Below are 25,127 nucleotides of genomic sequence, written 5' to 3'. Positions count from 1 at the left end.
TGCGGCAACGTCGATGTTGCGGTATCACCGGGATTGCATCCTTGACCATGGACTCCAAGCGCCGATACCATGGATGAAGGCCCGTTAGTGTAGCCGGGGCCGTGTTCAACACCAATCCAAGTGGTATAAAGATGACCGGAGATCCCAAGTCGTTAGGAGGAAGAAGAAGAAGTAGCAAGACATCAGACTTCACCATCTAAATCTCCAGCATCTCATTCTTTCTCTTCTCTTCCCGTCCATCATACCTTCCACATTCACAATGGCCCGCAAGAGCATCCTCACCGCGTTGGCTGGCGCCTCCCTCGTCGCCGCCCACGGCCACGTCTCCAAGGTCATCGTCAACGGCGTCGAGTACCAGAACTACGACCCCACCAGCTTCCCCTACAACTCCAACCCTCCCACCGTGATCGGCTGGACCATCGACCAGAAGGACAACGGCTTCGTCTCGCCCGACGCCTTCGGCACCCCCGACATTATCTGCCACAAATCCGCCACGCCCGCCGGCGGCCACGCCACCGTCAAGGCCGGCGACAAGATCTCGCTCCAGTGGGACCAGTGGCCGGACTCGCACAAGGGCCCCGTGATCGACTACCTGGCCGCCTGCGACGGCGACTGCGAGACCGTCGACAAGACGGCGCTCAAATTCTTCAAGATCGACGGCGCCGGCTACGACAAGGGGGTCTGGGCCGCCGACACCCTCGTCAAGGACGGCAACTCCTGGCTCGTCCAGATCCCCGAAGATCTCAAGCCCGGCAACTACGTCCTCCGCCACGAGATCATGGCCCTCCACAGCGCCGGCCAGGCCAACGGCGCCCAGGCGTACCCCCAGTGCTTCAACCTCAAGGTTGAAGGCTCCGGCTCCAACCTCCCCTCCGGCGTGCCCGGTACCGAGCTGTACAAAGCCACCGACGCCGGTATCCTCTTCGACATCTACAAGAACGACATCTCCTACCCCGTCCCTGGTCCCGCCCTCATCGCAGGCGCCGCGAGCTCCATCCAGCAGAGCAGCATGGCGGCTACGGCTACCGCGTCGGCGACTGTCCCTGGTGCTGGCGCGACTGGTGGTAGCAGCCCTGCTCCTGCTACTACTACCACCGCTGCGGCTGGTGTTACTACTACCGCTGCCGGAGCTACTACTACTAGCCAGGCGCAGGCTCCTACTACCACGCTGGCTACTAGCACCAAGGCTGCTACTACCTCTGCTCCTGCGTCGAGCCAGGCGCAGGCTACTACTACTGCTACTGCTCCTGCGTCGGGAAGCGGTAGCGGTAGCCAGGCCGCCCAGACTAAGTGGGGACAGTGTGGTGGTAATGGGTGGACTGGTCCTACTGCTTGTGTGAGCGGGTCTACTTGCACTAAGCAAAATGATTGGTATTCTCAGTGCTTGTAAGAGAGTGATTGAGAGTAGTGAGTGGTGGTAGAAGGAGGGATGGAGAGAAGAGAAGTGGGTGTAAAAGGGAAGGAAGGGGAGGGAAGATGGTGATGATGCTGTGGCATTGTGGTGGCCGCGTGGCATGGCATGGCATGGGCTCACGGGGGAGAGATTGATGTCCCTGAGTGAAGAAGAGAGGGAATGTAACATTACTAAGCCATTCACCATTTTAGATCTGCTTGTACATAACTTTGCATCATATATAGACTTACATAGATATTATATCCACCATCTGTCCCCGTCCCTGCTACCGCTTGAGGTACTACCTTGCCCTTCTGCATTTCCTCGTTCCCGTCCGTGCCATTTGCCAGGGGAATCTAGGTAAGGTACCTCTACGCCGCTAATGACCTGAAAGGACAAGAAACAGTTACACGTATCTTACCCGCCGCCTGATAGAGGTACCTTCTTTTTGTAGAAAGAACGGATGGAAGATATAAAACACATGTTTAAGAGCGTATTATGAGTTCACAATTGCTTATACCAGCTGGCGTTGCCGTTTGACCTTTTCGGTCCAGCTGATGATAACGATGTGATGTGTCGACTCATGCACTTCTCGTGGTGCCCTTCAAAGCGTCGATCAAACGCTCCATGGATCTAGATCTTTCTCTTTACTTACTTTAGACTAGAGCATTTACTTGAGCTTTCTACAATACTCGGCTGATATATCTATCCTCATCTTCAAACTCTTGAAAATCTATGTCACAGGCAGTCAAAAAAGACGGTCCCGTCTCTTAGTCTGTGCCGCCATGAGAGAGAACAAGTATTTTTTCTCACTGGTAGATTAGACGCGAGAGAAGCAACCGCGTTTGCTTTCAGTCAAAACTTAGGCCATGTTGAAACAGCCTGAAGAGCTTGAGGTTGGATGATGGAATCTTATAATCTCTTCAAATTAGGTTGATACCTAGTATCTATGGCAAACGGACTCGAGGAACCAGACAAAGTGTATCAACAACTCAATTCTTCGAGTTTGTAAAAGAGCTTTGCAGTTGCGGAAAGTGAAGAGCCGGCGATTGAATCAACAACTCCAACTCAAGACCTTCAGTCGACCTAATTACTATCATTATGAACTAGCATCCCTCTCCTTCTACCACCATCCATCCTGCTCCTACTCACACTGCTCAAGCAGCGTGGGTAGAGGCGGTGAGAAGAAGGTCAATCGAGTTGACCAAAGTCTTGCCGGCTCATCACCGGCTTGCTACGAGAGGAGATGTGAATCAGCTATTGGTCACAATGAGCTCAAATTCTGCTCGCCAGAAGCCAACTTGGTTGGAAAAATTGGAGCGAGTTGTTGGGAGACTACAGGTTATTAGTGGCCCGATTGGAGTTCTTTGTCAGGCAAATGGCATTGCGTTGGTGGTGAGTTGAAAGAATGGAAAGCTTCTTACCTAATCTTTAAATATTTCTAAAGATACGGCACAGAGGGCTCTTGCTAACTGAGTGCCTTTTTGTCACTAGATATGGGGTAGTTTGAGGTTCGTACTGGATGTAAGTTGCAACTTCTACTTTTCGTGTATTTCCAGTCCGCTCTTTCCCTCCTTCGTTCCGTACCAGTCCTCTACCCCCCTTCTTTATTCCCAGGCACTTGTGATGGTCGTCTTACACGTCAGTGTGGGCAACTATGTGTCGCACGAAAGATGTGAAAAATCGTGGTTGACTGTTCCAGAGAGGAACAGAACCCAGCGCTCTGTGTCTAGGGTACCTATCACTAATATACCTCTACATGTGCGCGCGCAGTGCTGTGACCGACATGCAGGAGCGTGTCGGGCACGGCGCTGGCACAAGGGGCTTGCTTGCCCGACTGGACAAGAGCCTCCTCCTCCGGAAGGGGCCCTGCCGGGATCTTCACAACAGGTCATTATGTCCCTCTTTTATTTCATATCTATCTCATTTTCCCATCTCCTTCTCTTGGCAAATTCGATCCCAAGTAGAATCATTCTTCTGGGGCAGGAACGCCCCAAGTTTGCACTTTACAAGCGGCAAGAACCACTTTCTTCCGGAAGACCCACTTTTCCCGGACGACAGACAGCCGCCGCACGGCCGGCTTTGCCGACTGTCCACTGTGGCAGTCGTGACCGAACCTCCACCAAGTTATTGTACCTCTGGGGGACGTTAGGGGGTATTAGCGTCGAACAACAACCCCAGATTCTCATCCCGAGGCTCGACACGCGCTATTTCGACGAACGCCACTTCAACCACGTCGGGCAGAGTAACCCCGTACGGCAATTCGTTCCAACAAATTCTGGCAGATGAGGGAATTTACATGAATGACGGCCGCTCCAAGTTAGCCAACCTGGAAGAACTACGGAAAGAAAGAGATGTGAGGCGCTCATCACAATGCTCCGATGGTGAGATCAAGGACGTCATCAAAGCAAATTACAAAGCGGCCACGGAATCAGACATCGAACACGACATCATCATCATCGTCACTTTCAACCAATCAATTCATATCTCCATCCCGCAGTATTCTACCAACGCATCACCACACAGAACTTCTCGTTTCTTCGTCTTCTTTGTCCATTTACTTGTCTTTCTTTCCCGTATCCATCAATCTTCTTTCCTTTTTCTTTCCCCTTCTTTTATGTACAGTCAGAGAGAGATATTCTCTTGGGTCCCAAATTCACGAGCGAAATTAACCTAGTCCCAATCCAATATCTCAGGACGTCGCTGCGGCTTTCCCAGCCACGATATGCAAAAGACACGTCCTAACGATGAATAGTAAAGGAGGAGCGGTATAAGGCGGACTTGAGAAGAAAAATGGGAGAGTGGCAAGGGTTACGGCAACTACAATTGCCCGAATCGCCGCGCTAGGCCAAAGTCCTCTGGTTGGACCCGGTTTCCCGCCCACAGCCTTCTCGGTTCTTTGCCAAGGAACGGAAAGTTCTGTGAGAAAGACCAGGAAGTCAACCAGCCTTCTTAGAGAAATTCCAGAGCTAAGTTCTCCTTGCCAACGCCTACAACGACTACGGTTGCCAGTTAATTCACGCCCATGAATACGAGAAGGCAATGAAGTACCTTCTCGACCCTTTGAAGGTGAAGAGGCAGCTCGAACAACAGGGTTACTTTATCCCTGTGTTCGAGTTCGCCGAGACACTCCACAACATTGCCTTCGCAGCAATGGGCAAGGATCTTCCATCCGATGAGGTATTGAGGCACAGCCAGAAGGCTCTGGATTTGATAAGCCAAGTTGATGGTCATACCAACGACCACACCCGCTTTCTCTTTTGCCGCGGCCTGGCTTTGTATTTTGCGCACCGGAATGCAGAAGCCCTCGCAGTTTTTGAGGGAGTGTACCAAACATGTACCGGTACATTCGGCGCCCTAAGCTCCCAGGCCCGAGATGCTGGTTACGCAGTTGGGTTCTTACTATACACCATGGGTAGGCCTTCGGAGGCTCAGGCTTTTGTCGAAGGGTGTTTGATTAGAGGTAAGGAGCAAGCCGGGCTACTTTGGCCCAAAGAATGCCGCACGAGAGCTAAATACCTTTATTCCCTCATCCTTCTCGCTCTCGGCAATATTGGGAGCGGGGATAGGCTACGGGATGAGGCCATTCGGGAGCTGAAAGGCCACTTGGTAGCTGCTTTTCCAGGTACTCTACCTACGGAGCTGAATGCCGCCCTTTCCTTCACCGACGATCTGGTCGGCTTTGAAGTCTTTGGGTCTGTGGTTCCTTTCTTTGCTGGGAGGTTTGATGTGTATCACTAGGTAGAGGTACATTAGCGATCATTGATTTATTTTTCTCAGGATCACGAGAACGGATGGACGATAGGTTTCACGAATAAAGTACGTTGTGACCGGATGTTACAAATTGCTGCCCGTCAAAGTCGTTAATGAGCCTGGTAAGAATCATCATCTCGGTAGGAGGTGGCTCTGGACTGTTTAAGATTGATGGTCGGCTGAGAGGCGAGAGGCCGAATATGGAAATCCCGTTGGTGAATGTGGTGGCGACACTGGGCCAGAAATTGCCGAGGCCACGGCTGCCAAGGTCTGGGGGCGCGGTAGTGACTTGTAAACACCGACATCAAGTGCTCAAATCACCTAGGTATTTTGGCCTCTTTCTCGACGTCTCATTCTCTGCTGATCTCCCTTTCCCCTTTTCTTTCCCCCTTTTTTATATCCTGTTCTCCCTTTGTTTTTCCCCGGAACACCCTAGCACGTCTTCCTTGTTCTTCTAGCTCTCCTTCCTACCTCTCGTCACCAACCTTCGAAAACACCAAAGCTCGGACCTCAATGCTCTCCCTGGGTGTCGCGTTACTACAGTCACCGGCCTCTTGCACAGGCTGCTCACCGCTAGACTGTTTGAAGGAAGTATGCGGACAGCCTTCCCACCGGAATCTCTGTTAGCCACGTGCGTTTGTCTCAAACACTCCCCGTTTACCCCTATTCCCTGTGGTCATGATGGGTCCTGGAAAGCCACACTTACACCTCGCTTTCACCCCTTCCGCGGAATCATAAGTCTTGAAAAACAGAACTTCATCCTTCGTCTGCCGATTCAAGTAGTACCACTTCATTCCTTGATCGTACAGCGGATAAAGCCCTTCGCCTTCGTAGTTCTTCCTTACGTGGTCGACGGCTACTAAGTTCTGTGGCTGGACTGTACTGCCGTCGCAAACGGCAAGGGCATAATTGGCTACGGGGTGTCGAAGGGGGCGCCAAACGCTTTTCCGGGGTAGAGGTTGTGAGCTTGGTTTGAAGTTGAAAAACAGGTTGGACGGATAGCTACCTGTAGAGGTACGTACTTGATAATTCGGAAGCGCCGCTGGAGAAGCTCATTGGCCCGAGCGCCCATGTGATGCTTGACTCGTTTGGTGGCGGCTAGTGGGCTTTGGTCTAAGATGAAGGTGTAAGATGAAAGTGAGTCAGTGGTAATTGAGTGGTGCCTGGGCTGAGTGAAAAAGTGCTAACCAATGTGAACAGCGTGCACGGGCTTCAGGATGAGCATTGGATCGTCGAGATCGATGACACTCCCGGATTTGGCAGTGGTCCGCCGCTTGTCGTCACTCGTTCGAAGCTTGAGTTTAGGGAGGAGTGATGGTTAACGGTCGCTTCCAGGGGAGAACCACCGAGTCGGAGGAACACTTGACCATGCTCACTCACTCTCCAGTCAAAAACCACCACCTCCGCTCCCGGATCGATGCTCTTCAGCAACCCCACAATTTTTGGGAGGTACTCCCTCTCAATCCCTTCCTGGTCAGTCGGTATGACTCCAAGCTCCTGCCTCGCTACCTGAAATGCATGGTCATCGAGGTTGAACAGCTCTTCACTGCCTCTGATATCGTGGATGGTCTGCTCTGATGAAGGGGCGAGAGTGAAGTTCTTTCTCGGACAGCCTTCAGGGGCTTGTGAAATGAACTCGTATGGTTTCTCGATTCGGAACTTGTCCTCCCATTGGATGTAGTTAAGCTTCGCCTTTTGATCTACCCGGCCTGCCGTGGCGCGCTCCTGCTGTGGCTCATCTTCCCCGTTCCTATCCATTGACGTTGTTGGAAGTATTGGTTCTTCGGTAATTCGAGATTAAGATGAGGCTCTGGTGTCGGTGTGTTGCCAGGACTGGTCTTACCTGCAGAACGAAATCAGAGTCAGTGGTGGCTAGGTTGCGCCCGAGTGATAGGAGGAAAAGTTGGCCTTTGTGCAGAGCACTTGTGATTGGGCTGTGACATCACGGGTTTGAGAAGACGATCAGTTATCGTGGCCGTCAGATAGCGCAAGAAGTGATGAGCAAATGTGATGATCTTATACGTTGAAAATCTTCGTCGTTCCTTCTCTGAATTTCCAGCCCCGTGTAGCCCAGCCGCCAAAATCACAGTGGCGTTTTTCCATTGAAGCCCTACGCCCTCCGAACCATTTGGGGATAGCAGAGGTCCTTGCTATATGAAATGAGGTTGGGGTGTGGTATCGTGTAAGCCCCCCAGCTTATCCTCATTTGTCCATCCGTGTATTTCCCCAAGAGCACCCCGCGAATCATCCATTATTGCATGCAGTTCAGAACTCCCGTGCTCTAGTGGCTTTGCCTGCCGCTATAACTCGCCCGTTCATCCCGCCTCAAAATGTCGTGTAAAGCCTGATTCCTGCAGTTAGACCAGACTGCGTCTCCGCAGTAAATATCGTCGTCAAAATCTCAGGCCGCGATGAACCCAATACCGCAATCACACTCCCCTGATCGTTTTCCACACTCTTTGCATACGTCGTCCTGCGAGCTAGAGCCACTTTTGGTGCCTGATTGAACGACAAGAACGTCTCGTTTAGCGTTTTCTTCGTTTTCTTCATTGGAGTCCTTATTGAAGTTCTTCCATGGCTGTGATCTGCCACCGGTGGACTCGGCAAAGTGATCGCTGCTTTTGGTGTCTACTCCCGACGAAGTTCCAGACATTGCGTTCCGATGTGACTGGTCTTGAACGATTGGCGTGTGATGTGGAGCTGAGAAGCCCTGGTTTGAGTTAGTACGTGGCTGCAAATCTGAGAGGTCTTGACGCAATGCGCCAGGCGCCTGCGATGTCCGGCAGTGTTGATCGAATACTTACTGGGAGATGTGTCAATTTCTATGTGCGTTGACAACCGGGGATGTTTGGAGATCTCACAAACATGCTTGTCCGAGGACGTACATAGACCCTTTTATCTCCTGTAAGAATTGATGAAATGACAGAAAGACCGGTGGTCTGGCGCTACCGCCTCTGAAGGTCACCTGGAGGATCTGGCTGTCCGTCTATCGGGACCCAAAAGTGCACAATGTGACAGCTCCCGTGAAGAATATGGAGAAGGGTTTCACTGCATAGCTGCCTTAAACGCGGCATGGCCACCGTCAATGTTGATGGAGACATAATGATGCGGCTCAGTGCTTGGAACCTTTTCCCTCGAACGGGCAAAGCATGCAGAGGGTGGTGGCGGTGAAAGCGAGTGGCTTGAGTCGGAAGTGTGATTGGAAAAGACAACCGAATTTATGCACACTGATACGCCATTCAACAAAAGAGCTGCAATAACCCCCGCGTCTCTACACCACCTTTCTGACTATGTACCAGAAGTAAGCAAGGGTTTGAAGCAAACCGGCCTGCCGGTCATGGATGGCGGCTGCCATTAGCAGGTCTTTGACATCAAGTCACGCTTGGAAAGCCTTACAGAAAAAAGTAGAGTGTCTTTGGTCGCGCAATACACCGAGATTCCATTGCGTGTAGTGCATGTATACCTCCGACCAGCATGTCACCGTCCTGAACGCGAGAAGTGTGCCTTTTCGGGTAGATGTCTTGGAGACTTCCGTGAACCTCTCGAAACCAAGCGCCAGCTCTTCTTGACAACCCTGCGAAGTGTCGCTTGGAGGAACGGTATGACTCCATTTGAGAGCTTTGGAAAGTTTCGTGAGAGATGCACCTTGTTCTCACGTCGAGCTAGAACCATCCCGTTCCCTGCCCAGTTGAGCGTAACAGCCTCATGAGACCGCTCTTGGTTGAAGTTGAACTTGATCTTGAAATACTCCGGGTCCCATACCGTGAATCGTGCTCGCCGTGCTTGCTGGTTGTAGTCTAGTGCCCATTCAAAGATATCATCCTTGAGGTGACGGAGCTCATAGAGTTGTGATTCCCGTCCTTGGAACCTGAGCTCCAAACAATCGCCCTTTTCCCCCTGATCCTTCGGACAACGGATGTCGATAAAAAAATTCCCAGGCCAGCTACCCTTCGAGTTGTAATATCTCCCGGTGTATAACTTCAATTGTCGCGGATGAAAGTAGTTCCTGTTGCGCTCGTTGTCAAGGCCCATTCTCATTGTCTTCACAAGACCGAGTTTCCGACCCCGACTTTCCTTCGCCAGTTCAACGTACTTCTTTGCCAGATCAAGGTACGTTCTCCCTCCATCTTCAAATTGGAATAGCGCGGTGATGTATATTTGAGCGATCCAGTCCGCCACGTCGTTGAGTGGCATAGAATTCGTTAGAACCACCACAGCGGAATTGGATTCGGGAAACATGAAGATTGCGGAATAGTACCCAAGCCCGGCGCCTTGGTGGTAATAGGTCATCATTGGTTGTGATTTTGATCCGAGTACTGGAAGCTGGTCCCTGTTGAACAGTTCTGCGTTGTCTCCCTGCAGGCCCACAACGTCTGGAAGTGCCGTCCGAACCCATCCGAACCCGTAGAAGCGATGATCTCTGGACGGATTGTCCAGAGGCACTTGGTTGCTCAAGATTGTTGGGACTTCCTTAAGATAACCAGAGTATGACCTCTGTTCAGCAGCAAGAATTGCCTTCGCCCATGCAAGAAGGTCGTTGACGCTCGAGTAGATTCCCCCAGCAGTTTCGAATATGCTCTTCTCAAAAGGGATTTTCTTTGGTAGTTGGTAAAGGTCGCCGTTGTCCAGTGCTGCATGAGCAAACGCAAAGTCGCCGTTTGGATCTGGTCTTGTTGTTGTACTGTGAAGTGATAACGGAACGAGCACATAGTCTCGCAGGCAATCTTCAAACGACTTCCTCGAGTATTTCTCTAAAACTTCGCCGGCGAGACTGTAACCCCAGTTATTGTAGATCCAATCAGCTCGAAATTGTCCGACCTTGTCGAGGGTTGCCACCACTGGCAGAACTTCATCCTTTTGGAGGAGGAACTCTTGGTCCCCCTGATGGGCGATAGACATATCTCCGTTGAGCCCAGTTCGGTGAGAGAGGAAATCGGAAAGAGTGACCAGGTGTTGTATTCTGTCATCGGTGTTGAAACCATCAAGCAGATCCTTCATCGGTGTACTCCATTCAAACTTGGCCTCCTTGCCCTCACCACGGACCTCTGCGAGGCACGCAACCACGAAGCTCTTGGTCATGGACCCTATGCCGTAGACTGTATCGGGACCAGGCTGGCGTGGCTTAGGGTAAGACTGGTTGCCGACAACTGTTCCATGTCCCTTGGTGAAGATGACCTTATTGTCGTGGAGTATACCCACGGATGCCGAAGGAGCACCTGAAATCTTACACACATCGTCGACGATGGAGGTAACGGATTGGAGACGATTTCGTATGACCTCCTCCTGTGTGCAAATCATGATTATGAAACGAAAAAACTCAATGGAAACGATAAGGGAGGAGAAACACTACCGAGAACTGGAGGACGCCTCCATGTGAGTGTGAGTCGAGCGCATTGGCACCATAATATGCGCCCGTATGGTCCTTGTGCATGCCCGATTAGGTGACACACCTCAAAGCACCTGCATTGCAATTGGGTTTGGGGCCACACTTCCGCTCAGGGAAAGTACTGTGGTGAATGATCCAGTCAATGACAGGAGTGACCGGTTGCACCTACACCCTTGGAATTACAGCGCGGGCTGGTATCGTTGTACCAGCGCGAGTGTTGAAACGTTTTATATCTGCATGGGTCTTGATGGCTAATCTAAGGAAAGCGCTTACTTCAAGAGTGGTCGAACCGTCCACCGGTTGTCTGAATTCGTGAGAGTCCCGTAGTGGCTCGTGTAGTACTGCATAGAGGTAATCAGCCGGTCAGCGTATGTACACCCCACCTTCCGTCGAGATAATCAGGTGCCAACCGGTCATGAATTCGTGATGCGGGGGTTCTTAAGGCTGGTCAAGAAGGAGCTCTAAGTGTAAAAACACAACGAAAATTTTTTCCTTCAAACTGCCCTTCGGCATCGGAAGCAATGGAATGTTGGACAACAAGGTCGGCTTTTGCCGTCCGCCGTCCCTGTTTGCTACAGACCATCTCCACTCGTGTTATTATTTCCCGAGGTGGCTTTCTTCCAATTTTCTTGCCTTCATTCGCTTCACACGACCTAGATATGCATCCCTTTCCTTTCTTCCTCACATGTATGTATTCCATTTGCTTTAACCTGGTGTAGCTGCCTGTGGGGCTTTATCTTCAATACATGGCATGTATGGAACTCGATTTTCAGCAGCACTGTTTTCTGCTTTTGATGCCCAGATAACCCAGAACACATCCCATACACTAATGGAGGATCAAAACAGGAACAGATTGGGTGGCTGATGAACTCTTACCCGCAGGCAAGAAGGCTTAGCAAAGGAGAAAGCCTACGTGCACCCACCCCAAACCTACACGCACCCAGAAATCTACAAAACAGTGGGACCGTCAGCTGGATGACACCTGACATCGTAAACCCCGTTTTTACCCGCTAAATTTCGTCTTATCAATGCATGAAACATTGACTCTAACTTGGTCAAATTTTTCAATTTTGTACACCACCCCTTTGCAGCCATTTGTACGTCGCATACTAACACCCACCACCCACCCCTATAATACCCTCAACGTACGTAATCTTATTCAAATCTATTAATTTCGATCGTCTGCAATTGCGGTTGATCGTTCGAGAGGCACAACGGAGGGAGGAGGCTGGAGGAGAGGCCAGAAGGGAGGGTAGAGGGGAAGGTGGAGGGGAGGAAGCGCCCATTGAAATATCCTCTGAACTTTCGTCCCTCAGTGATTTTGAGTTCAGCGAGTAGCGCAACGAGTAGCACAGCAAGTAGAGCGGTCAATTTACAGCATTTTGCACTAAACACCATGAACATATCACTAGATTTGAGTTATAGGGAGTTATAGAATCACAAGGGGGTTCACATGGCTGGGTTAGAAAAATGACCAAGGTGGCTGACATTCAAAACGCGTAAGAATACAGCCAAAACACGATAATTTACATGACAGCTGGCCTGGGTGGATTTCTGGGTGTGTGTAGGTTTGGGGTGGGTGCACGTAGGCTTTCTCTTAGCAAAGTTGTGGTGTACAGCAGCTTTCACGGCTTACCCATCGGAACGACGATTGGTAACAAAAGTCACACGTTGACATGCACTACATCAAAGCTCTGCCGTGGAGGGCGTACGCCTTACTTCGGTCAACGATGCGAATTGTAATGGGTGAGGGTTGGACATAGATATGCCGTCCGCAAGTTGAATGAGGCTCTGTGGCCCAATTGTCCTTGCTCTGAGTATTATATAGTGTTACCCAGGTGATGTTTACAATCATTGTAAGATCTTGGGCCGCTTCCAATATCGGCTGTACATATTCACAATAAACGGCACACATAGTGTCCCGACTGTGAAACACAAACAAGCCTCTCGTATGAGCCAACACTCGTCTTACTCGACCGTACGCATCACTGGAATTTTTACAGTCACGAACGAACCAACGTGTCTCACCCAGGGGCACTCTACCCAATGGATCTAACACTTGCAGCTCAAACTACACGGGCTCAAGATGCCAAAGAGAAGGCGAATAAACTCAAAGCAATGTTGCACCGGCATGACATTGAAGTTACCAAGGACGTCCTGGACGTTTTCATGACAAAGCATGCATGGCGAAAGCCGAGATGGTTGGACAAGCTTCAAAATGTCACCAACAACATACAGATATTCTACAAGGCTATTGGGTCCATCTGCCAAGCTCATGGAATTGCTTCTGTGGTATGTGTTTTATGCTAAACATCATGATTGTCCTCAAGAAAGGATAATTCAGCGAAGAGGAGCTAGTACTGATGAGATCTTATTCTTACACAGGTATGGGGTGTTTTGAGATTTATCTTGGATGTAAGTCAAATCGTGCTATTTTTACGGCTCTCTACCACAACTGCAACGGTGAGATTGACAAGCATTCCACCTCTAGGCGTTCGGGAGATACTTTGGTCTTTTGGATAAAGTTGTCGACATCTATGATGAAATGACTCGAGCTATGCCGATGCTGAAGGACTACGCGGAGCTTTATGACGCTTGGCCGACTGTTTCGGATGCTCTGCTGGATATCTACTGCTCTTACCTTGATTTCTCCATCAATGTGGTCGAGATATTTGCCCGCAATCCACTCAGTAAGACCTCATTCCTCTCTCATTCAATCTGAAGATCTCACTGACAGCAGGGATATTGCTTCGACACAGAGGTGGTCTTCAAAATGACAGTCCGCTTTTCCCCTATCGAACTGACCCTCAAGGACGCAGCAAAAAAGATTTTCAGCACGACTCAATCTTTCAAGGATCGAAGAGACTATGTTAGGGACGCCATTGGTGTTGATACGTGGAAGAGAGTTGGCGCGATAGAGGTAACATCCATCCAGGGACCACCAAGTCAAGAAAGTCCTAAATCTGCAAGGATCTTCTCAGTCCCAAAGCCCAGTAATGGGAAGTTTTGTGGGAGGAAAGAAGTGCTTGAACAGCTGGATCGCGACCTGCTCCCGGCCCAAAGCTCACCACAAAAAACTTGCACCTTACACGGGGCACCTGGTATGGGCAAAACCCAGATAGCACTCGAGTTCGCTTATCGATGCTGTGGAACATTTCCGGAACTCCACATTTTCTGGGTCCCTGCCGAAGATGAGACCGTTCTTTCCCAAGCATTTGGCAGGATAGCCCGGCTTGTTGGAGGGCAACAGGCGGGACAGGACGTTACAGACCAGGCAAGACTTGTTGAGACTGCAACTGCCTGGCTGTGTGAAAGTGAGTCCTCTCGCTGTGTCATTCTATGGAAAGACTCTGAAAAACGACATACTCACTCCCTGGTTTTGGGTCACAGATACGTCATGGTTGATGATCTTCGACAATGTCAACAACCCCGACATCTTCAAGAAATACCAACCATGTTGCAATCATGGCTCGATTCTCGTCACCAGTCAGTATCAGAGGACAATACACGCCACGACAAAAGAGATACTTCTGAGGCCCTTGACACCCCAAGAAGGTTCAGATCTTCTCCTCGGCCACATTCCCGAGCAGCAGCAGCTGAATATGGGAGGCCCGAGCTCGCTGGCGCAAGTGTTCACGAAAATGTCAGAAGAAGTCAACGGATCGCCACTGGTCCTCGTTGGAATTGCGGGGTCCATCGTTTCCTCCGCAGTCTCGGCGGAAGGAGCCCTCATAGTGCTGCAGCAGTCAGGAAGTTTAGGCAAGAGCAACCCCATTACGAAAGGTCACTCCGCCTGGGCGTACGATCGACCTATCGACTCTGCTTGGGATATGGCATTGAAAGCAGTCCCTGAAAAAGGATTGGCAATACTGAGGATCATGAGCATGCTTGCGGCGGATAACATTCCCGTCGACATCCTCAACCGCGACCTTCAGGGCAAGCTGAGTTTCTTGGGATATCAAGACTCTGCACGGTATGTATCTTCCACATCAAGCACCTCACTGCTTCCCCTCTACAGTTTTGCAAGGGCATGCCCTGACTAACACACCTGCCCTACTTCAAGCTTCCGTCGTAAAATCCAAGCTCATCTTGTGGAGCGGTACTTGGTCGAAGACAGCAATCCGGCGTCGCCTTGGTCCTTCTACACCATCCATCGGCAACTGCAATCGAAGATTTTACGGGATCTGCAATCCGTATCCGATCAGTATCAGCCCACCTTCGATCGTGCCGTGGCACTCATTGCACGAGACTTCCCGGCTTTCCCAAGGTTCATGACGCCAAACTTCTCACAGTGGCCATCATATGAGAAACTGATTGCCCATGTCCTCAAGCTCCATTCGGTTTATCGTGCTAACGAAAGGAGCCAAGGCCAGGATGAAACCTTAACCGAGATTCCTCTTGTCCCCAGCATGGCCTTTGCTGAGCTTCTTACCAGTGCTGGATACTACTTCTATGAAGTGGGACTCGCAGATTCGTGTTTAGCAGTCTTGGAGACCGCCGAGAAGATTTCCCATGAGTTCCGCACTTCTTATACCGCAAAGACTTGGGCCGTTCGTCTTCGGAATCTGGCAGGGAAAGCACATTCAGCATTACAGACTTGCTCGAATGTCTTCAAAAACCCAAACCCTAAGGCACTCAAGTTGCTTTTATGTAATTGCCATTCGTTGGAGGCGATGCATTCTGCCGCTGACTGCCAGATTCCGAAGACGAACGGCCCAAGTCTTTGCGGTACGGCCGAAGCCACCATGCAAGGAGGCCAACCGCCAACATACGCCAATTCCCTGAAGCTCGAGACAAATGCCATTGCAGTATCCTGGGGCATCATTGAGCAGGCACAGGGGCTGACGGGTGCACGCAAAGCCATGGCAAAGGCGAAGCAAGTGGTCACTTTGCGCGAGAAGCATGCAAGTCTACCTGGCCTTTCCTCTGGCGATAGGTTCGAAAGTCAAGTCCTGCTATCCAACGCCTACAACGACATTGGAGCTCAAAAGCTTCACATGCACCAATACGCGGGCGCTATGGACTACCTCAACAAATCGCTCGATCTCAAGAGGCAGTTGGAAACACAAGGCCACACGATACCGGCATTCGAGTTTGCCGAATCCACCAACAATTTGGCCTTTGCAGCACTTGGCCAGAATTGCACAGAAGAAGCTGTGCTTCACAGCGAAAGGGCTGTGGACCTTATCAACACGGACAACAGCCACGATAGCGACGCAACCCGCTTCTCTTTCTGCTATGGGGTTGCACTTTTCCTCAGTGGCCAACCCCAAAAGGCTCTGAAGGTAATGAGAGAAGTCTACAGAAAGCGTAAAGACACCTTTGGTGAATCGGGGCGTCAAACAAGGGACACCAGTTACGCCATCAGCTTCATTCACTACGCTCAGGGTCACTTCGAAGAAGCCAGGTAAGTTTTCTGTCCTTGAGGTTCTTAGTTGTCATTCATACGTCTTTCAACCTCTACCCAATGCATATTGCATGTCTCCCCACCCCTTCTAGCTGATTCTTCTGGTCATGGTTGAACAATGAAACGCCCTGTACTGGACAGACGAAGCCCCTGGACAGGGCAGAACAACATCCTCCTCCGGGCAAAAGGAGCTTCATATTGGGACTGAACATCCTCAAGGCGGAACAACTCAGTCTTGATCAAGGACGAAAGGCTTCAATCATCTCCTCTGACACCCTCTTGTTTGCTTTTTACGCCCCTTGAATCTTCTCTCCACGCTCTGCTTTTTCACAAGAGACATCCTCCAAGCAACCCTGGAAAGATAGTTCCGCCAACTCACAGTTCCCATGCAAGCGCTTGAAAAACACCTGACCTATCACCCCCCCTCCACCCCTAATCACGTACTCAGACTGATCCAATTCATTCCAGGGAAACCATCCAAGGATGCGACATCCAACAAGCCAAGGGCATATGGCCCGCCGAATGCCTCACCCGCGCCAAGTACCTGGAGTCCCAGATTCTAAAGGCGCTCGGGGACATTGCCGAAAGCAAAAGGAAGCATGACGAGGCAGTCCAAGAACTGGGCGGATATCTGTCTGACATTTTCCCCAACGCCCATGCTCAAAAGACGGAAGGAAACACACCTGTATGCAGCGGCTATGCGTCGCTCATGGCTGCTGATGAGGCATTACGGTTTGACTATGTTGTTCCTTTCTTCGCGGGGAGGTTTGCGATGGTGAAAAGTGTTGGAATCCGAAGCGGCGTTGGGTGTTTTCCGCCGCTGGAGGACCTGGAATGATCGATGGACTTTGGGCTTCTTTATAATCTTGCGTCTTGCGTTATTGCATTGTTGTCAACGATACCCCTTATACTTCCTCCAGGTGTCTTTCGCACCTTTTTTTTTTTTTTTTTTTTTTTTTTGAATTTGAAGATACCCGGTTCATCTTTCTATGCTTCATCCTTGTTTACACCTTACCGTGGCTTTCCCATGTGCCTTAGAGAATGGAGGTAGCTATCATGAAACGAGTTCGCTGCATACTGCCCATAACGGACTCTCCTTCCTCAGTCCTTGTCGTCCACACCCATTGTAAGCGATGGCTATAACCTGTCGACCTTCAACTGATACAACCTCCTCTTGCATATCTCGCTTTCCGTTCCCTTCCTTGCATCCTTTAAAAGCGCATCCACATCCCGTTCCGCGTCCACGTACCGTCCGCTCAAAATATCTGCATCCTTTCCCATAGCGGCCAGTCGCACACAGACCTCCGCAAACTCTTGCGCCCTGGTCTCAGCATCCTCTCCTCTTCTTCCAGCTTCCTTGATGCGGTCTACCATATTCCTCACCCTCGCACTCTCCCGATAACTCTTCTCATCCACACTATCCTCCCTCTTCAAGATGCCCGTCTCAATGTTCCCAGGCACCACGAAAAAGTTCCTGGCCCCTCTACCGCCCACCTCCCTCTCAAGCGTCTCATGAAACTTCAACAACCCCGATTTAGAAACATTATATGCCGCCATAAACGGCACCGGCACCACAGCATTTCTGCTCCCCACACTAATGATACACCCCTCCCCAGCAGCCAGCATGCCCGGCAAGAACTGGTACGTCAACGCCACAGGTCCTGTCAAGTTCGTAGCGATTACTTTGTTCCAGCTCTCCATCCCTTCTGGTCCTTTTCTACCCACCAGCACTATCTCACCCCCCTCCGGCACTTCAAAGGAGAAAACGGTGCCCTCGGAGACTTGAGAAGAAGGACAGGGAGTCTGGAACTCAATACCCTCCACCCTCGCCACCCCAGCATTATTCACCAACACCGCAACCGGCTGGTTGACCCATCTCCTTATATCCAGCTCGAGTTGGGCGAAGGAAGAAGGGGAGGTGACATCGCAGATGAAGTCGCGTGCGCGGTTGGGGGTGGTCGGGAAATCGAGAGAGGAAGTGGAGGCGTTGATTAGCTCGGCGATCGTGTGGCTGGAGGAGTCTGAGTCGGGATCGGAGCCGACGGGGCCGAGAGGGTAGGAACGCGATACGCAGGCTACGTAGCACCCGGCGCGGGCGAAGGCGAAGGCGAGGAAGCGGCCGATGCCGTGGCCGGCGCCGGTTATGAGGGCTGTTTTACCGGAGAGGGGGAAGGTGCCCCTGGGGAAGGAGGAGGGTGAGGGAGGGGATTTGGAAGGGGTGGTCATTATGTCTCCGCGTGGATTAGATGCGCTGGCGAAACGCAAGAGTCTTGAGAAAAGAGTGGAAGGGGTTGGTGGTAGCTCTTGCTGCGAATGGGTTGGAGATGATGTTCAAACTCACGGGAGCCGAAAAAGCGAAGGAAAGAGGAAGTGGAAGTCTTCAAATTACATGTTTTGCGGGGCACTTCCCTTACATCAACGCAGCAACAATGCGCGGGGAAGGTACGGGTGCAGGTCTTACTACCTGCCGGTAGCCGACCTTGCAGCTGGCTTTAGGATTGACTGCTGACAGCGTTGGGTTGAGTTCCCACAAGAAGGCTCCATGTGGACTTATTCTTTGCCATTTCAATACGGCATTCGGTCTTGCATTCGAATGTCCACTTAATCGGAGAACGTTCAAAGCAACACCGGCAGACGTCGGAACTCAAACCGGGATAAAGTGGGCTCAAGCGCCGAGGTGGGTCCCGGTGCCGGAGTGGGGACACGGCAGCCCACTTCCCTGATCAGGAAGGCCAAGTCGGAGTCGAACGGGGCAGTCGCAACTCGCGCGCTCGGCGTGCATCGACGCGCAGGCAGCCATGACATTTTGACAATCGATAAACGAACTTGACAACTTTCCTCCACCAAACAATGACGAGCCAAAAGCGAGCACGAAAGATCGACAACACCCACCAGCGTTATCGACGACGATGACTGTCGAGTTTAATGAGTTGGCCGACTCGTCACATCCAAGAACAATAACGACGACCATCATAATCCCGAGTCCTCCCCTCCGGCCGAATGCCAGCCAGTCCTTGCAATGGCTAACACCGCCGCACCGATGCGATTCGATCGGACCAACAAGGCCATTCTTAGCATTGAGCCGCCGGCTGGCTGAAATCTGACAGGCGCCCGCCGGCGATGGGCAAAAGCCAACATCGATTAAATCGTCATTAGTTGCCCTCCAGGCCTCCAGCTGGGTGGACAGCGCCGATCAACCCTACCACTCAGCGGCCGAGAAACAGTGGGAAGCCAACCGAGGCGCTGTGCATCGTGCTGCCCCGCGAGAGTGGGAGCCAATCAGAGCGCCGGAGGCCGCTTTTACACGTTGAGTGGCTTCGCTGGTCTTTGCCGCTCCGCCAGTGACGGTGGTCCCTACTGATCAACAAATCCTAAAAAGCATCCCGAAGTGGCCTGGCCCTTGTTCTCTCCGGTCGAGTCCCTGAGCTGACTGGACATGGAAATTTTTGCGGTGCGGCGGAGTCAGTGATATCGGGAGACTTGTCAGATCATGATGTGAACAATGGGCGGGTCCGGTCTCGTTCGATTGAGTCCAATGTCTGCCGAACCGGATCCCGGAGCTCTGGGGTTCAACCGATCGTTTATCTTTCCTAGCTTACCAGTCTGTTGGATTCTCCGTCCCATTCTTCTCTCTTTTTGTTTCTCTTTGCTTTTGCTGGGCTGCTGGGCAGACAACGTTCATTTTAACTTTCCTGTCCAGTCAACCCTGTCTCTCCCATGGTGATGCGAGAACACATGGACCGTGAAGACCTCTAACCAAGTTCACTCTTTCTCAGCAAGGTCATCATGTTTCGTTACTAAGGAGTCCACATAACCTCCACATACCGGGTACAAACTCCATCACTTCAACAGACCGGGTACACATTCCGTCCATCACAAACTCCATCGCCACCGTAACCATGGCTGCAGGTTGGACACTCGAAGACATCCCGGCCATGGTGCCGCCGGAGGGTCAGATACCCAACTTTGTCAATCCGGAGACTATGCATCCTGTAGTGCTTGGGGTTGCCATTGGGACCATGGTCTTGATGGTCATAGCACTTGTCGTACGAATCTTCACCAAGGCCTTCCTGCTACGAGCAGTGAAGATTGAAGATTACTCCGCCATTTTGGCCACGGTATGGACACTGACTAGCACATGACAACCAGATACTAACCAGAACGCAGGCCGGCATCATCCTTTGGGAATCCATCTTCATTTATCAATCCAAGCATGGTTTCTCCCGTCATCTCTGGAACGTCCGCTTCGTCGATATCGATAATCTCTCATATGTCAGTACCAGTCAACACCAATCCCGTCGGCCTACGCGAACTTACTAACACTTCGTAGTGGAACTACCTCGCCGAAATATCCTACGCTTGCACAATGTTCCTCGCCAAGTCGTCGATCCTCTTCCAGTTCAGACGCATCTTCTGCCCCGGCTCCCGACGAGATTCCATCTGGTGGTGCATCCACACCCTCCTCTTCCTCAACGCCGGTCATTCGTTGTCCGCCATCTTCACCTATACCTTCCAGTGTACGCCCCGCGAGAAGGCATGGAAGCCTTTGATGGATGGACATTGCATCAACATTGCGGCGGCGATTATCTTCGGAGGAGCGATGAATCTGTTTCTGGATTTGGGCATGTTGATCACCCCTATTTGGGCGATCTTTCGGTTGAACTTGCCTACGAGGAGGAAGGTTGGCGTTTCGGCGGTGTTCGCCGTCGGTATCTTGTAGGTTTCAAGACGATGTTTCTCTTCCCATCTTATCTACTAACACAGAAGCATCAGAACCTGCGCTATAGCGACCGTTGGCGTTGTCGTCCGCATTCCCCTCCTTTCCGACCCCGACCTAACCTGGATCATCACCAAAGTCGGCATTTGGACAATGATCGAGTACTGCGGCACCATCCTCGTTGGGTGCATGCCCTCTTTCCCTCGCTTCTTTCTTTTCCTACGCGGCAAGGAGCCATCGATCACCAACAACGCCACCCGTGGATCTTACACCACCCGATCAAGACCGAAGACGGCCGGAAGCATGAAGTCGAACGCGACAGTGAAGAGGCCATGGACAGGTCACAGTCACTCAATGAGCACGAGGACCGTAAACTCCCACGCAAACAAAGAATCTAATGCGACGACAGCTGTGGGAGTCGCCAGTCCTCAATCCCAATCAGCAAAGAGATTGATGTCCCCGACCCAGAGCATTACCTCCAGCAACACCTTTGTCAGCCCGATAAGCCCGATGTCCCCGGTCTACGGGTCGCCAATCAACAACGACTACAGCAACTATAACAGCAGGAGGAGGGACTCAGGTATGGGAATGGGCCTCCATGTAGGAGTAGGCATCGCCATCTCAACCGACCGTTACGAAGAATCGTTTTCCAGTCCGCCTCGCACACCGCGCAGGCCAAGCTACGGCCACAACTACGGGGATCTGGAAAGAGGGTATGGAGGATATGGCCCAGGACCAGGACCAGCCCTGACAAGGCCGCGACAAGCAAGTCACGGCACGATCAGGAGTAACAGAAGTGTCCAGTCGCAAACGCAGAGGTATCACAGCAGGTGGAACTCTTCGGTATCAGCGGTGTCGGATATGTCGGGGTCATTTGGGAGTCGGTATGGAATTGGGACGTACTATGAGGAGGCGAGTGGGGAGGGTGATTGGTCGCCTTTGGATGGCCCGACGGGAGGATATTCGCCGGCGGGCGGGATGATTTAATGGGGGCCTGCGCTGGACGTAGGCGGATTTGGATATGATGGGCAACTGAGAATAAAGTTACAAAGGCCTTTTTCTTTTGTTCTTTGGTACAGTAACTCTATACTACCTAGATGTTAGCATCGCTTGCTTTCTCTTTTGCTTCAATATGATACCCTCCTTTTTTTTGGCCTTGTAGACATTTGATCGGATGCATCTTTGCGTTGAACTTTCGTGTGACCGTGCCTGATGTTCACAATAGTGATCAGATCAGCAAGGACAAGGGGTCGGTTTGGTGTTAAAGGTACAACGCAGCAGTTGGACACTCGAGAACAATGATACAACGATATTGGTCCGAACCACCAAAAATGTCGATTATGGGAGTTTAACCCATCTTGCGCCTTTCTTATTCGTCTCTACGGATGATCAAGTTGCCGCGGATTTGAATCGCAAGGAGAAAGTTGCGCGCCAAAGTCACTCCTTATTCAGCCAGCGTGCACGTACCACCCAGCCGAGCCCAAAATGTTGCTGCCTAGATGTACGCGTGTACCTGGAGGCAGGCAGGCAGGAACGGTACCCATAGTGTCTACATAGTATCTCTACCTGTTCATTAATCTGAGCTTCCCACCTCATTCTCTCCCCTTTGTCGCCAGGAATAGAATATTCTCCATTCCCGATTTTGCATCAACGACGGATACTCGCATAAGTCCAGTCCGGCCTTCCTGCCCAAGCCCGCCCGCAGTCCAGCACCACTCTACACTCGCTACCTCCCCACCTCACTGACGTACCGACGTTCTGGTCCCAGGCATCGCGGACATCGAAGCGAACGATCCCTCACCAATCTCAGCTCCCGTCCCAAGCTGTATAAATACCTTATCGATGGCAGCCATGACCGATTTCCAAACCGACGACCCCCTCTCTCAAGAAGAACTCCTCTGCTACAAACCCGCCGACGAGATCTACCACACCTACTGCAAAGCCGGCCGCGAGCAAGATCTGGTGGTTGCCGTGACCTGGATCATCATCTACATGCTCCTTATCCTCTTAGTCGGGATTTTTTTGTGGGTGAATACGAGGGGCTGGGACCTCCCTCGGAGTGGCAGTCAAAAGAAGAGGCCCGCGGGAGATGACGTTGAAGGGCAAGCGGGATACAGCGACAGTGACACCGAGAAGGGGCATGGGCATGGTCTTGGTCTTGGTCGAGATAATACACGATCGGATCCGGTTGAAGGGTTCGTGGAGGAGATCCGCAGGTTGGCGGTGGAGGAGAAGATACCGTGGGAGATGTATGAGGTCGTAGAAAGGATTCGAAGGGAGCACAAGGCACAGGCACAGGGTGTTAGGGAAGGGAGTGGTGGTGGTGATTGTGAGGATACTGCATCCACCAATGCGGCGAGATTGGCACAATGAGGAGAGGAGATTTAGGGGATGAAGGCATAGGAGGTGGACAGAAACTGCGGAGAGGAGGCTTTTTTTTTCTGTGTATCACCGATGGTACCTATTTTTCAGCTGCCAATTAGGATTTACTGATGCTAGCCTCAACCATACAGACCGTGTCCTCCTGAACTTCTAGCTGAGTGGACTTAACGGGCACTACGACGAGACCTCGATAGATGACGACAGAGGACTTGGAGAGACAGAGGCTCCTGAAGAACATCGACATTTACGAGCGTTGAAGCTGGTTACCTTAGGGAGAGGGTATGCGAGGAGAACACGGTTGTCTGGTGCTTCCGCCGGTTCCGCCCAAGGATGCCAAGAACACCAAGAGATGCACGACTCAGAGTTCAAGTTCGTCCACGACTGAGCAGGATATGGATGCCTGATTGGAAGAGTCAACCAGATGTTGCTTTGGTCATGAGGCAAAGGTGGAAGCAGATGGTGTTGAAGAAGACGGGCAGGTTATGAGTGCTATTTGGTATCTTGGCGTTGTGGCGTACACCAACCTATGCAGATGGAAGTTCTCTGATCTCTACACCTAGAGATAAATCACTTGTCGAAGGTGTCAACCCTATATAGTTTGCACTTTGCAGTGAAAGGCCGGCAATCCATCTGCCCCGGTTGGTATATATAGTACGGGCACCCGGGTTAGTTCACATCTCTGGAAAGATTTCTCCGTGTATCGTCAGGGGCAGCTTTGGTCTGTTCATCTATGAACGTTCTTGACGAACAGTCCACCTCCTAGAGGTCCTTGAGGGCTGGTTCTCCCAGAATTCATTGGGCTCCGACTGGGAGGGCCGTGTTTCAACTCGCTTGAAGACATGGTTCCTGCGCACGATCGACTGGAAGTACTAAGCGGTGGATGTCTGTATGGCTTCTGTAGCAGCTTGATCCTCCCGTCTCTTTCTAGTGTGTGGGCTTGGCTTTTGGGCTCTGGGTGATAGAGAACCTGTGGCCGGAGGCAGAGCTAAAGCGCTGCCAGGTATCAGATATCTGGCTGTCGATCTATTCCAAGATCCTCGTGGACTGGAGCTGGTGTCTGGTGCGATTTAGTCACCTCTGGGACATAGATGATAGGATAGTAGTTTTTTGACTGGAAGGTACCAGCGGTCCCAAGTCCCTCCCAACTATGCACTTATGCACTCGCACTCCTCCTCCTCCCCCCCCTTTTCCTCCGCAACGGCAACCGTTATCGAGGGCTCTCAAGCGAACGAGGTCCACGACCCGAGCCTGCAACCGTGAAGACAAGCTGGAGGTGCTGGGCAGTGGGCACCATGGCCACACTTCTGGCACGGACAGGGCCGATCTAAAGGGCAGATGGCATCGAGGAGGAAAGTCCGACACGCGTTTGATGTCACGGATGACGGCGTGATTGGTCAAGTCGAGCATGGTGTATCCGAATCGGGAAACGAGGAACTAGACGGAGAATCACCTCCTGGAGCCAGCAATTTACGTAGGATCTAGCACAAATAGTGCTACTGGCATAAGAGACCGTGTGAATCAGCATCGAGCAGCGAGGGCCGGCTCCTCTAAACAACCCTCAGCCACAAGGGTCCAGGAGAAACTCAAAGAGGGCTATACCTTAGTCCATACCGGGCGATTGGCAAGACTCCCAACCCCATCACAACAAACCGCTGCAATCCGCGCCTTGATTATAGCTATAGAAGCTACTATGCATTGCATTCTCTGGTCGATGAAGAGTAATGCGGCTTGGGGCTTTACAAACGCAAATGGCGAGGACCTTTATCCTTGGCCCAAGGACAACTACGAATATATCGGGATCAACGACAAGAAGAACAAAGGTGGGAAGCGACTTTGCGGGTATTACGTTCTGGGGGTTTTGTTAATCACATGGTTGTATTGGATGCTAGGGCGCTTGATTTCTCCCTAGATGTGCGAAATCTTTTATTCCCCATCACCCGAGATCTGCCAGTAGCCATACACAGCCCTGACTTTTGACGGGCTGTGTACCCACGCGGCCTTTGTCGAGGGAGTCAATTTTGGTCATGCCCAGCATAACTCAACTGCGATCACGGAGGCCGACATCTATGAAATGGAAGTATCGGCGGAG

General features: G+C 51.5%; 8 protein-coding genes across 8 annotated transcripts; 5 read left to right on the top strand and 3 right to left on the bottom strand.

Annotated features, from left to right (window-relative positions):
* Positions 1–259: 259 nt before the first annotated feature.
* Positions 260–1,933, top strand: B0H65DRAFT_439514 (endoglucanase IV precursor; the record flags this gene model as incomplete). The annotated part of the gene is made up of 3 exons (XM_062825422.1): positions 260–1,336; positions 1,639–1,753; positions 1,917–1,933. The coding sequence occupies 3 exons, from the start codon at positions 260–262 to the stop codon at positions 1,931–1,933; spliced, it is 1,209 nt and encodes a 402-aa protein (XP_062683771.1).
* A 2,502-nt stretch (positions 1,934–4,435) lies between these two features.
* Positions 4,436–5,134, top strand: B0H65DRAFT_567075 (uncharacterized protein; the record flags this gene model as incomplete). Its single annotated transcript, XM_062830346.1, has 1 exon — positions 4,436–5,134. The coding sequence occupies one exon, from the start codon at positions 4,436–4,438 to the stop codon at positions 5,132–5,134; it is 699 nt and encodes a 232-aa protein (XP_062683770.1).
* Positions 5,135–5,613: 479 nt separating this feature from the next.
* On the bottom strand, positions 5,614–6,904 carry B0H65DRAFT_545598 (uncharacterized protein; the record flags this gene model as incomplete). Its single annotated transcript, XM_062829393.1, has 5 exons — positions 5,614–5,750; positions 5,853–6,088; positions 6,169–6,259; positions 6,335–6,440; positions 6,527–6,904. 5 exons carry the CDS (start codon positions 6,902–6,904, stop codon positions 5,614–5,616), a joined length of 948 nt encoding a protein of 315 aa, XP_062683769.1.
* Positions 6,905–8,623: 1,719 nt separating this feature from the next.
* On the bottom strand, positions 8,624–10,444 carry B0H65DRAFT_421438 (beta-lactamase-domain-containing protein; the record flags this gene model as incomplete). Its single annotated transcript, XM_062824341.1, has 1 exon — positions 8,624–10,444. The coding sequence occupies one exon, from the start codon at positions 10,442–10,444 to the stop codon at positions 8,624–8,626; it is 1,821 nt and encodes a 606-aa protein (XP_062683768.1).
* Positions 10,445–12,551: 2,107 nt separating this feature from the next.
* Positions 12,552–17,033, top strand: B0H65DRAFT_567071 (uncharacterized protein). The gene is made up of 8 exons (XM_062830345.1): positions 12,552–12,824; positions 12,918–12,947; positions 13,024–13,222; positions 13,397–13,846; positions 13,923–14,505; positions 14,596–15,086; positions 15,273–15,939; positions 16,408–17,033. The coding sequence occupies exons 1-8, from the start codon at positions 12,579–12,581 to the stop codon at positions 16,775–16,777; spliced, it is 3,036 nt and encodes a 1,011-aa protein (XP_062683767.1). The 5' UTR covers positions 12,552–12,578; the 3' UTR covers positions 16,778–17,033.
* Positions 17,034–17,076: 43 nt separating this feature from the next.
* On the bottom strand, positions 17,077–18,165 carry B0H65DRAFT_419222 (uncharacterized protein; the record flags this gene model as incomplete). The annotated part of the gene is made up of 2 exons (XM_062824194.1): positions 17,077–17,669; positions 17,736–18,165. 2 exons carry the CDS (start codon positions 18,163–18,165, stop codon positions 17,077–17,079), a joined length of 1,023 nt encoding a protein of 340 aa, XP_062683766.1.
* A 1,673-nt stretch (positions 18,166–19,838) lies between these two features.
* B0H65DRAFT_545594 (uncharacterized protein) lies at positions 19,839–21,643 on the top strand (the record flags this gene model as incomplete). The annotated part of the gene is made up of 4 exons (XM_062829392.1): positions 19,839–20,057; positions 20,107–20,211; positions 20,270–20,655; positions 20,713–21,643. The coding sequence occupies 4 exons, from the start codon at positions 19,839–19,841 to the stop codon at positions 21,641–21,643; spliced, it is 1,641 nt and encodes a 546-aa protein (XP_062683765.1).
* An 864-nt stretch (positions 21,644–22,507) lies between these two features.
* On the top strand, positions 22,508–23,029 carry B0H65DRAFT_545593 (uncharacterized protein; the record flags this gene model as incomplete). Its single annotated transcript, XM_062829391.1, has 1 exon — positions 22,508–23,029. The coding sequence occupies one exon, from the start codon at positions 22,508–22,510 to the stop codon at positions 23,027–23,029; it is 522 nt and encodes a 173-aa protein (XP_062683764.1).
* Between the last annotated feature and the right edge of the window lie 2,098 nt (positions 23,030–25,127).

This window comes from Neurospora tetraspora (genome assembly GCF_033439725.1).
Source record: "Neurospora tetraspora strain CBS 560.94 chromosome Unknown B0H65scaffold_2, whole genome shotgun sequence".
In the NCBI taxonomy this organism is placed as follows: domain Eukaryota; kingdom Fungi; phylum Ascomycota; class Sordariomycetes; order Sordariales; family Sordariaceae; genus Neurospora; species Neurospora tetraspora.
Note: the sequence above shows the minus strand (reverse complement) of the source record. Positions and strands in the feature narration are given on the sequence as shown.

What these genes read in the sequence shown, in the direction of transcription:
- B0H65DRAFT_567071 (XM_062830345.1), top strand. Translation starts at nt 12,579, where the DNA reads ATGGATCTAACACTTGCAGCTCAAACTACACGGGCTCAAGATGCCAAA. An exon ending in CTCATGGAATTGCTTCTGTG is followed by an intron (nt 12,825 to 12,917) that starts GTATGTGTTTTA and finishes ATTCTTACACAG; the next exon opens with GTATGGGGTGTTTTGAGATT. An exon ending in GGTCACTTCGAAGAAGCCAG is followed by an intron (nt 15,940 to 16,407) that starts GTAAGTTTTCTG and finishes AATTCATTCCAG; the next exon opens with GGAAACCATCCAAGGATGCG.